General features: G+C 53.1%; 1 protein-coding gene across 1 annotated transcript in view; it reads right to left on the bottom strand.

Annotated features, from left to right (window-relative positions):
* The window catches only part of GPA33 (glycoprotein A33), a 40,299-nt gene extending 29,043 nt beyond the window's left edge, over positions 1-11,256 (bottom strand). Inside the window, exons 1-2 of the mRNA XM_040451649.1 lie at positions 11,214-11,256; positions 6,592-6,611 (exon numbers count right to left, since the gene is read on the bottom strand). Coding sequence (XP_040307583.1) covers positions 6,592-6,611; positions 11,214-11,256 — 63 coding nt within the window. The remainder of the gene's footprint in view (positions 1-6,591; positions 6,612-11,213) is intronic.
* Positions 11,257-12,118: the final 862 nt, after the last annotated feature.

The raw sequence follows: 12,118 nt of genomic DNA, 5'->3' as shown, positions 1-12,118 counted from the left end.
TATATATATATATATATATATATATATATATATATATATATATATATCTTCTTTATCCATTCATCCATTGATGGACATTTGGGCTCTTTCCATACTTTGTCTATTGTTGATAGTGCTGCTATAAACATGGGGGTGCCTGTGTCCCTTTGAAACAGCACACCTGTATCCCTTGGGTAAATACCTAGTAGTGCCATTGCTGGGTCGGAGGGTGGTTCTACTTTTAGTTTTTTGAGGCACCCCCATACTGTTTTCCAGAGGGGCTGCACCAGCTTGCCTTCCCATATTTGACATACATTTTTAAAGCATCATCCTGGCTGAAGTGAGGTGAAAGGAAGGAGCATACTGGGGAACAGAACGGAAGCAGGGCAGACATTCAAGGGGTTATTTCAACAGTCCAGACGAGTGCAAATGGTGGCTTGGGCGCAGGAGGTTGAGGTGCTGGCGGTGGAGAGAAGTGATCCACATTCGAATGGATGTAGAAAATAGAGCCAATGGGATTTGGCTGCACATTAGATTTGACATGTTAGAGGAAAAGAGGAGGCAAGGATCCGTACAGGATTTGGCCCGAACAACTGGGAGGGTGGGATCGTCATTTACGGAGAAGACGCAGGCTGAGGGAGGGGCAGGTTTCAGGGGGAAGATCTGGAGTTTGTGGACATGTGAAGTTTGAGATGCTTATTAGACACCTAGGTGTTGAGGAGACGGTTGTGCAAGTCTGAAGTTCCCCCGGAGAGGTCTTTGAAGGCCAGGGGATGGGGAGGAAAACAGAGAAGAGCGCAAAGACAGGGAAGATATCCGGGACAGGGCCCTGGGGCACTCCAGTGCTTAGTGGTGGCGAAAATGAGGGGAAACCGGCAAGAGAGAAAGAGAACTGGCCGGGGGGGGGGGGGGGGGGGGGCGGCGAGGAAGACAGCCAAGAGAAAGCATTTCCCAGAGGCCACGCAGGAAGCGTTTCGTGAACGCAGAGGGGGCCAACCACTCCGATGCTGCCCATCTGTTGGGCCAGGGAACTGGGAACCGAGAGATGACCACTGGCTGTGGTCACATGGAGGTGACCTTGGTATGAGCAGATTCCACGGAGTGGAGAGGGATGGAGCCTGGGAAATGGGTCCAAGAGCAAACGGGAGGAGAGGAAGAGGACGGCTTTTGCCAAAAGGGAGAGAGAGGGGAGGCTCCTGTATGTCTCAGTGGGTTAAGCGGCCGACTTTGGCTCAGGTCATGATCTCACGGTCTGTGAGTTCGAGTCCCGCCTTGGGCTCTGTGCTGACGGCTCAGAGCCTGGAGACAGCTCGGAGCCTGGGGCCCTGCTTCGGATTCTGTGTCTCCCCCTCTCTCTGCTCCTCCCCTACTCACGCCTCTGTCTCTCTCTCTTTCTCTCAAAAGTAAATAAACATTAAAAAAAAAAAAAAGGGAGAGAGAGAAAAGGGGCTGTGGGGGCTAAAGGCGTCTGTAGGGCCGAGAGAGGTTTGTGCCTTTTTAAAAATAATATATGTTTCATGATTTAAACAATGTTTTTTTATACTGCAGGCTTTGTTTTCTTCTTCTATGGGATCTTTGCATCCCTACTCAGCGAGTGAGACAAAAGTGTCGGACGGGACATCTAGTCTGTGATGAGAAAAGTAAGAAGTACAGAAGTTCATCTCTAGAGCCTTCCAATTATCCAGTGTCTCCTTTCTATCTGCCCAGAACCCACTCCCCGAACAGCTGCCGCCCCCCTTCCTGCTGCCGCCTGAGAGCGGCCTGCCTCACGCTCAAAGGGTTCTCTCTCACCCTCACACCCCCCTCAAGGTTCTCCTCAAGGCCGAGCCCTTCTATTCGTGAAGAGTATCCGACTGACTCAGCTAATTCCCCACAAGGGGTTAAAAACGGTCAGTGTTGTGTTAACGTCTCCAAGGACAGACAAAGTGGGAGAGCGAGTGCTTTCACCTCTTGGAAGGAATCAGAATCTCCTGGTGCCATCGTTTGCTGAGGAAGAAGTTTAGAGTGGGTCCACTGTCCTAGAGGGAAGGTCCAGGCTCTCCCAAGCAGAGTGGATGCCTCTCTCCTTTGTGCCACCTGCTACCCAGGAGTACCTGCCTCTTAGCACTTCGGTCTCATGAAAGTTTATAACACAAGTGGCAGAGTGGCCAAGGGCCCAAATGCGGGAGCCAAACTGCCCAGGCTGCCATCCTCATTCTTTAAAAAAGTTTTTTTTTTAATGTTTATTTATTTTTGAAAGAGAGAGAGACAGAGCGTGAGCGGGGAGGGGCAGAGAGAGAGAGGGAGACAGATTCTGAAGCAGGCTCCAGGCTCCGAGCTGCCAGCACAGAGCCCGACGCGGGGCTCGGACCCACGAACCGAAAGATCATGACCTGAGCCAAAGGTGGACACCTAACCGACAGAGCCACCTCGGCACCCCTCTTTTTCTGTGTGACCTTAACCAACTTAATTAACTTTTCTGTGCCTCTGTTTTCCCAGCTATGAAACCAGGATAACAGTATTTATTACCAAGGTTGTTGGGGGGGATTGCATGGCTTACCATAGTCAGCATGCATGTCCTCTACCCTGGCACAGGGGCAAGAACTATACCAGCATTCTAGATCGTCACGTCTTCCCCCTCTGCTACTCTGTTTTCCTCATCTTTGTGTCCCCAGGGCTCAACAAAGGGCCCCACCGAGGAGGTGCTCAAGCAAGCACTCTTCCACAGCAAATAAACGAGTTGTAGAGAATCTGAGCTTGAAAGATGGGTGGGATTCACACCCAGAGAAACTGAGAACCTGTCTTACCGATCGCCAGAAACATGCCAAAAAATCAAATAAAGGACCAAAAGAGCCCCCCGAGAGGGGAAGACGCCCCAGTTGGAAAGGAGAAAGGTCCATTGAACCTCCCTAAAAGGGTGGGGTCGGAGACCCAGCCTGAAGCCCTGATGACTGCTTGTAAATAATTAAGGTTTGTTAAGAAGATAATAAACTGTCTCCTGAGAGCTCACCGGAAAGTAATACATCCAAGGAGGATAATGAAATGTTTGATGGAACTGGCCGCTTGAGGCAAACGCAGCGCATTATTGGAACCCCTGGGGAACTGGCAGTGAGGTTTTCACTTAGGAAAATCCATCTGCTCTGAGAAACCACATGGTTAAGGAGGAGGTGCCCCGAGGCCAGAGGTGACCCCACCCGCCCCAGGGCAAGGCGCTGGCTCTGGCCTTGAGGAAGTGTTAGTCCCCTGGAGGGGGAGGGGCAGCTCACAGGGCCTGGGGGGGCGGGGGGGGGGGGGTCTGTGCTGCCTCCACTGGTGGCAGCGGTGGTTAGAACTTAGCATTTGTCAGCCTGGACGTGCAGGGATCCGTAACTTCTAATCGAGTCAATGAATTTCGCCAGGGTCCTACTTCAGGGCCAGGCGCTGGGGAAGTGAGGCAGAAACCACTGGGACCTCCTCCAGAAACCACCGGGACCGTCCCCCGGTGCTCGCAGGCTTGTCCAGACCTGCTTCAGGCGGCACGCTTCTCTCGTGCACACACAATCTTCACGTTCCGACGGCTGGTGCGTGCAGTCAGATGGCACGCTCCTGCTGGCAGGGTGTCTCCCGTTTCTCTTGTCGCCACTGCCTGCCAGCTCCCCCGCCAAGGTTTCTACAGAGCTGGGTGCTCATGAGACCTTGTGGACTGGGGCCCCCCGGGCGACTGGTCGGTTAAGCGTCCTACTTGGGCTTGGGGTCATGGGCCCCTGCGTTAGGCTCGGTGCTGACGGCTCAGAGCCTACTTGGGATTCTCTCCCTGCCTCCCTCTCGCTGCCCTTCCCCACTGACTCTCTCTCTCTCTCTCTCTCTCTCTCTCTCGTGCAAAATAAATAAACTTAAAAACAAGTGGCCTGGGGCACAGTCCCTGCACAGGAAGGAGTCAAAGGTCCCTGCCAGCCGGCAGCCTAATGGAGCCTAATTAAGTACAAGTGTCAAGGGAGTCAAGTGTAGGGGGAGGGACGGGAGGGGCAGTGTTACCACCCCAAGAAGGATTGTAACAGAAAGGCTCATTGAGGAGGCGGGACTTGGAATTGCCCCGCCCCCAAGGAGTCAATTCACTATGCTGAACTTGTATATGTCAGAACATAGAAGAAGCAGCCAGAAACAGCAAGACGCCCGCCTGGGGGGGGGGTGGGGGGTGGAGGGGGGGTGGGGGAGGAAGGGTGGGATCAGGTCCAATGGGACTAGCCGTGCTCACGGCGAGTGTCAGCTGCTCCCATGTGTGCGGAGAGACAAGTCCCTACGTGGGAGCCCCTATCTGTGACTGTGTCCTGCCCGTGCCAGGTGTTTAGGGCATCCCTGACTCACCAGGGCAGAAAATGAGGAAGCAGCCCAAAGGCCACCGGGTGGCACAGGGGAGGGAGGCACCTCAGGAAGGAGGAGGGCTCCAAGTGTGACAGCTGGTGCTGGGGCAGAGAGGGCTGCTCCAGGGACAGGGCTAGCTGGGAACAGAGACAGAGACAAGCCCAGCAGGCGGGGGGGGCCCCGGGGGGGGGCGGGCAAGACCTGAGCTCTGGCAACACGGAGGAGTTTGAGGGGCAACACCCTCTATAAGAGCCTCCGGGTGGAATATGTCTGCCACCAGCTTTCTCAATACTGAAATCCCTACCACTGAGGGGCGACACTGAAGCTGCTGAATGCAAGTGCTGTCTGGGGAGGAGGGGGGACACACTGGGCGACTCTTCCTCTCACCTGCAGGACCGACCCATCTCCTTAATTAATCCCTCTTATCCATCAGACCCTGGAAAGGCACTCGGGATGGGTAACTTTTTTTTTTAAGTGCTTTTATTATTTTTTTTAAGTTTATTTTGTTGCGGGGGAGGGGGAGGGGAGAAAAAAATGCTAGCGGGGGAGGGGCAGAGAGAGAAGAGAGAGAATCCCAAGCAGGCTCTGGGTTGTTAGCACAAAGCCCGATGTGGGGCTCAAACTCACGAACCATGAGATCATGACCCGACCCCAAATCAAGAGTCGGATGCTTAACCCACTGAGCCACCCAGGCGTCCCTAGAATGGGTGACTTTTGATAGAAGCAGATGAGATTAGAAAATGGAGACTTGGAGGGGCGCCTGGATGGCGCAGTCGGTTAAGCGTCCGGCTTCAGCCAGGTCACGATCTCGCGGTCCGTGAGTTCCAGCCCCGCGTCAGGCTCTGGGCTGATGGCTCGGAGCCTGGAGCCTGTTTCTGATTCTGTGTCTCCCTCTCTCTCTGCCCCTCCCCCCTTCATGCTCTGTCTCTCTCTGTCCCAAAAATAAATAAAAATGTTGAAAAAAAAAAAAAAGAAAATGGAGACTTGGAGAGAAGCTCCAAGTGAGCCTAAGATTGAATGGCAACATAACAAATGGCAAAGTGGTCAGACTATAAGTTCCTATTAGGAAGACATCAGTGGGACCCAAAGTGACCTGAGAAGTCTTTAATGGAGGAAAGGGACTTGTGGCCTTTGAAGATTAGACAGGAAAAAAAAAAAAAAAAAGGAAGGTGTGGATACTACAGGTAAAGCCAGTGATGAATATGTTTCCAAACCGAGGAGTAAACACGGGATATGACAGAAATTTTTGGACTGTCCAAGGTATAGGAGGCAGTCTCGGGGATCAGTCGGAGTGCTGACATGCTGGGGTTCGGTGAACATTCCAGGGGTCTACAGAACTTAAATCTAACCGAATTAGGAGAACCTACCCTCACGATTTGAGTCTGGCAGCAGGTGGGAAACCACTGCAGAGCTTTAAGTAGGGGTAGTTGACATGGTCATCATTTTACTTCAAAAGACTGTTCTGTCTCCAGTCTAGAGGACAGAGAGAAGGGGCAAAACAGGCACACCGGGCCAGTTAGAGGCCCTGCAGAGGGGCCCAGAGAGAGAGGAGCCAGAGGTAGCAAGCCCAGCCAGTGGACCATCCTGGAAGTGGGTCTTCCAACCCCGGGAAGTCATCCCGGGTGATGCCGCCTAGAGCAAGGACAAGCGTCCCTGCCCAGCCCCATCCAAACGGCAGAGCCGTGAGCAAAACAAATGCCTACTTTATCATTTTCAGTCCGGGGCTGGCTTCTCACACAGCAATAGGAAGCTGTTAACAGATGACTGCTAGGTTTCTGGCTTTCATTCCTGGACGGATGAGCGTCATTTACGAGGCAGAGTCCGCTGAGAAAGGCCAGGTTAGGGGAAAAGGTTACGAGCTTGCTTTTCAGCTGGTGAGTCTGCAAGTGCTTCTGAGACACTTGTTGGATCTGTTGGATCTGCGGGTGTAGGTAGCTCAGGAGAGAGGTCGGGTTTGACGGCATAAATCGTGAGCCCCTTGGAAACGGGTGACGCCCAAAGATGTGGATGTGACTGTAGAGTGAAAATAGAAGTGGGTCTAGGCGTGAGGAGCTCTGACATTTCCTGGTGGGCAGAGGAGAATGAAGCCCCAAAACACACCTGAGAGGAGGAGGTCAGCACGGAGGAGGAGAACCGGGAGAGGGGGTATCATGGGAGCAGACAGAATAGTTTCCGGAAGGAGGGATGAGCAGGGTCAAGGGCTGCCAGGAATACAAGCACATCCTGAGCCAGACGCGTTCTCCCCAGGCCTCCCAGGGACCAACCTCACAGTCAGCAGTGTGGCTGCGTTACCCAGAAGCCCGGGGATGGGACTGGGGGACAAGGACAAGATGAGGGTCACACCTGTGCCCACCAACCCGTTCCGCCCTGGAGTCTTGTTTCTTAAACCGTTTCTCAGCATCACCATCCCTTGGGAGCTTGTTAGGAATGCGAAATCTCAGGCCCTGCCCTGCCTCATCGGTCTGCATTTTAACAAGATCCCCAGGGGACGTTTATGCACGCGAAAGTGCGAGAATGCACGCACTTGGGCCCCTGAGTCGAGACACCAAATCAGAGGCCGGACTCTAACTCAGGACAGTCTCCAGATGGCGCACAACTGAGCCGCGGCACTTGCAGAGTATCCGTGGCAACAGAGGCGACCGTTGATTACACCTACTTTCTTTCAAGTTTCAGTATATGACATAAACATAGATGGCACGTGAGAATCACCTGGGTAACTCTGTCAACCTCAGGGAGACACGCAGATTCTGCCTCCCCACGATTCTGACTCAGAAGGTCTGGGGAGACCGGGGCATCTCTGTTTTTTACTCCCGGGGTGATTGTGATGGGCAGCTCGGGTTGATAGCCACCACCCTAAACCATCACTCCTCCCCCTTTGCATGCGTACTCCCCTTGGGCTGACCATTCATGGCATCCTTCCCCTTTGAGGCTGGGGCTGGGACTGGGGCATTTTAATCCTGATCGAATCTCTGGCAGGTAGACTGTGTAATGCCCCGGGCACATGAGCCCTCCCTGGGAGTGCTGGCTTCTGACCTGTGCTCAGATACCAGGAGCAGGTGGTGCCCAGGCCCCTGGTGGGAGCCGGGCCCGGGGGGATGGGCGTGACAACAGGGCTCATACCCACGGAGCAGGTGAAAGGCTGGGCTGCCCATCTCACAGCACGCCGCGCTGACACCATGCTGGCCCTGGCCTGAGTACCGTCCTCTCAGAGTCAAGATTCGCTGGGCGCAAGGCCACCCTCTTATCCGATTCTACTCAGGTGTGCACGTCTAAGGCCGAAATCCCCAAACCTCACAGCCTGGGCCGGGTCCCTGCTTAGGAGCTTGGACATAGAGCTTGACACTGAGCTCAGATCTGCTGCACTGTGACAGGGCAGACCACAGGGACCTCTCCGAGCCTGTGTGACCTTCAGAGCGGACAAGTGTAAGTCTTTTAGGGAAAATTATCCTGCTGGGAATCGTGGCTCTAGCAGAGACCCCAGGGAAGGGATCTAAAATGGCATGTCAGCCTCAGTTCAGGAACCTGGACACCTAGATCCCAGGAAAGGCCCCCCCCCCCCCACCATGGATCAAGCATCCATGGATTTGTTGAAATATTTTCGGATGGGGGAGAAAAAATGTATTTCCTCCTCTACTGTATTTTGGGATGATAGATTCCTTTGTTTCTCTGTGTAATGCAGTACTTTCCAAAGTTTTTCTAATATAAGCTTCAAAGGGGTTTCCTCTAGTTCTGGGAAGGTGGGGCTTTTTTTTTGTGTCTTTTATCAAGTCTTCAAAGATTTTAGTGACTCCAGGCGGAGCTGCTTAGAGACTCTATTTTCCCTCGGGCGGCTTCCTCTTTCCACATCTCTTTTCCTGCAACTGTACCTCTGTCACTTCAAGTCTCACGGAGTCTGGTGGCTGGAAAAACTTCTCCGGAGGGGAAGAGCCTTAGTTCTGTGTACGAGTTGGGCTGTTTTCTCCAGAAGCCTTTGGGAGGGGCGATATCTCAGGACTCGTCCATGGTGACCCTGACTCTTTCTTGGCACACGTCTAACCAGACCCCAGCGCTCAGGCGACTGATTACCAAAGTCTACTAATTCTCTGTAACTTACACTTGCCCGCACTAATAATATCCTTAATAATCATAACTGGCATTTATTGAATGCTTATTATGCGCCAGGCACTGTTCCAAGACCTTTACGTTTACAAACACATTTACTATCCATAATAACCCTGTGGGAGGCACACTGCGTTTGTACACATTATAGATTACCCTCCCCCATTGCACAGAGCGGGAAACGGAGGTTGATGGAGGTTAACTAATTTGCCCTCCCCACCGCCGCCGTGTAAAGTCAGCACAGGAAGGGAGAGGCCCCTCCCAGTGCCTGTGACGGGGTAGAGCTCCATGATAGGAGGAGGTGGGAACATTTGCTCTGGAAGGGCGAACTAGTCTTGTCAGGCTGATTTCCCGTGGGCTTTCATATTGTTTTTAAATTTTCTAATATGCCACCTTCCATTTGGGTCCCTACCGTATGTCATAATTTCTGTCTCCCCAACGTCTGATGAGTCCTGGGGCCTACTGGCTCATTCAGAGGGGGTGTTGCTCTGCCCAGGACATCAGCAAAATCTAGGTCATTCCTGTGCAGGTTCAGGTGGAGAAAGAAAGCGGGAGAGAAGGCTAATAGGTCTTCTGGAACCCAGCTCAAGCTCCGCTTCCTCCAGGAGCCCCTCCCTGACTTCCCTGCTCCTTCCTCGGGGGTCCTCTCCTGACACATGGTGGGAAGGGCCACCCAGATGCCCTTTGAACACCTTCATTGCTCACTTGTGCATGGCAGTGGGCATTTTGTCCCCAGAGGTTTCCACTTGGCGAAGCGTCCCTATGCCCCGAGCTGGCCACCGACCGGGGCTTGTCCTGCCCACTGCTCCAGCTCCTCCCCCTTCGTGTAAGGTATGGAGGCAAAGGTCGTGGACGCATGGAGCTGGACCGGGCAGGCCGGGCGGGTAGAGGGAAGGGGATGATGGCAGAAGGCACGCTTCATCATCCGGTCCGAACACAGGCCCAAGAGCTGGTTCCACTGGGGGAGTTTCCCCAGGGGTCACACGCCTCCTCAAAGGAAGGGGCAAAATGGACCCCTCCGGGCAATTCAGAGTTAAGGCCACTTTTCATTCTAAGCCGGGTGAACATTTTGTTTTAGAGTTGTTTGCTAGGCCAAAAATGCACTGGTTGTAGCCAGACTGCAAATGCAAGGATGTGTACAGGGGGGTGGCGGAGGGGGAAACGTCCCCGGCAAGACCTCGGGCTCAGAGCGTCCCTGGCCTAGTCCGGGGAGGATGGTCACTTCCTTTCAGCCTCCCTCCCTCAGGGCTTGAAGCATCCTTAGTGTCTGCAACTGATGGCTGAGACAGGTTCCCTCATGGCTGCGATCATTCCAGACCCCTCACTCCTGAGACCCCTGCAGAAACCATGCGTTCAGTAAAGAGGTGTCCATGGAGGAATGAACCACCGAGGCCCTCTAACCTGCTCATGAGGGCCTCTCTACCCCCAGTCATTTGGGCCTCTTGTGGGGCTTGAGCCAACCTGAGCTGATGGATCTTTCCCAGGTCCACATCCAGGCCTTGACCTCCACCTAAGGGCTTGAAGGCCAGGTTTTGAGCGATGGGAAGCGTGGGGCCCGCTGGGCCGACAGGCCAGCTGGTCCTGGGGCTTGCTCTAACAGCTGAATACCTTGGCCCCACTTCCCAGGCCTTGGGGTTTCCTAAGTTTCCTGGTATAACTCTTCACCTCCTCCCCATTTTTACCAGATCCCTGACGCCTGGAACAGTTTCTAGATGGCAGGCTGATGGGATTTCTCAGCATAGCCAAATACACTAAATTAGAGATACTCCTCCAATTCCCTCAGCCCCAATCTCTCAATTTCCGTTCTGCATTCTACTTCCTCCCTGTGTCCAGTACCCCAACACCAAGGCCTCCGCCCTAACCCTTAAACACTCCATGGGTCCCACGCAATGGCTTTGCTGTTTGACAGCAGTGGATTTGGATTTGACCATTATATCGACAAATGTCTGATTTCTATTTTGCAGGGTGTTCCCACCTGCCAAGTTTTCAGCGACCAGAGTTATCAGAAGGGCCCAAGGGCTTCGACCTTTGGAGAGGGCCTTTGTAGTTGGGTTTTGTTTTTTTTTTTTAATTTTTTTTTCAACGTTTTTTATTTTTATTTTTGGGACAGAGAGAGACAGAGCATGAACGGGGCAGGGGCAGAGAGAGAGGGAGACACAGAATCGGAAACAGGCTCCAGGCTCCGAGCCATCAGCTCAGAGCCCGACGCGGGGCTCGAACTCACGGACCGCGAGATCGTGACCTGGCTGAAGTCGGACGCTTAACCGACTGCGCCACCCAGGTGCCCCTGTAGTTGGGTTTTTGAAGGGTTTGAGTCTTCTCTTGCTCTGGGGATGATATTGAGCAAGTTGCAGTGTCTCTCTGCCTCGGTTTCCCTACGTGGGATGGAGATATTATCGCTTTTACCATTGCCTTTTCCTCTGGTTTTAAGGCGACGGGTAAAACCCCAGGTAGTGAACATGTCGATACCCACACATTCTGGCTTCTCTGGGACTTGATTTCAAATACTTAGTGCCTATTGTCAGCTCGTGTGTCTGATCTCGTGATCTGATTCGGGATCAGAATTTACAGTCTTGAGAATTTATGAATTATTCATTCCAGAAATGGCCCGGGATTTTATTTACTGATACGCATATACAGACCATCCCGATACTGGTTCTGGCCTGGAACCTGCCGCCTGCGCAACAGAACCTGTAATTCTGCCCAGCAGGAACTCAACTATGTCACTGGAGGGCCTCCCTGAGGAGGCACTGCCAGCACTCAGGCCCCTTGTCTCACCCGCCCCTGGGCCCTGGACAGGGGAAGAGCCTACTCACCTGCACAGAGCATCCCCAGCACAGGCCTCATCTTCCTCGCCATGGTCTTGCTTCCTCTGTGCCCCAAGCCCAGCCTGGCTTGAGCCCCAGACAGGTCTGGGCTGACTAGTTGAATTTACAGCAGCCTCTGGCCTGGCCCAGCCCTCCGTCGCTGTGGTTTCCCTTTTCCTGCACACCTCTGCCCAGCCTGGCCCCCCAACTGTGCTCGTCAGCTGGTCTGGCAGAGGAGCTAACCTATGGGACTGGACTTGAACCAGTCACCGCCCCCTCACCCCCCGCCTTTTCTCCATTTGGCAGGTGTACAAAGTCCTGGACTTCTCACCAAGGTGTGGGCTGCTATAACAGACAGGAAGTTAACATCTTGTAATAAAAAGGGGAATGATCTCAGAGGCAGGTTCTCTAAGCCAATCAAAGAAGGGCGTCGCCCACAATTGCTGACACACCCCAGACCACAATAGGATCCCCTTCTTCCTTCCCTTCTCCTCAACCCCCACCCGACCCACACTACAGCCACAGTCATGAAGAAGACAGGAAGGCTCTATGCTCAGAGAATTGACCATTTGGTTGGGAAGATGAGAGTTACCCGAGTAAAGAAAGAAGACCGTCTTAGAACCACGATGGCCAACTTGTCTCGGTTTGCTTGGAACTGTCCTCAAAAAAAGAATCGAGGTAGAGTTGGACCAGACACAATGTGACATTCGTTTCCGGTGTACAACGTAGCGATTCAACAAGTTTATACCTTATGCTGTGCTCGTCACCAGTTAGCTGCCACCCGCCATGCTGCAATGCTATGGTGATACCTTTCACTGTAATTCTCTTAGCCAAGAGAATTAATGAATGCCTTATTCATTCCTTAACTGGAGCCTGGATCTCCTACTCCCCTCACCGATTTTTCCGCCTTCCTT

The sequence above is a fragment of the Herpailurus yagouaroundi genome, unplaced genomic scaffold (genome assembly GCF_014898765.1).
Source record: "Herpailurus yagouaroundi ecotype Mexico unplaced genomic scaffold, PumYag 205, whole genome shotgun sequence".
Taxonomy (NCBI): domain Eukaryota; kingdom Metazoa; phylum Chordata; class Mammalia; order Carnivora; family Felidae; genus Herpailurus; species Herpailurus yagouaroundi.
This window is presented reverse-complemented; position numbering and strand designations above follow the sequence as displayed.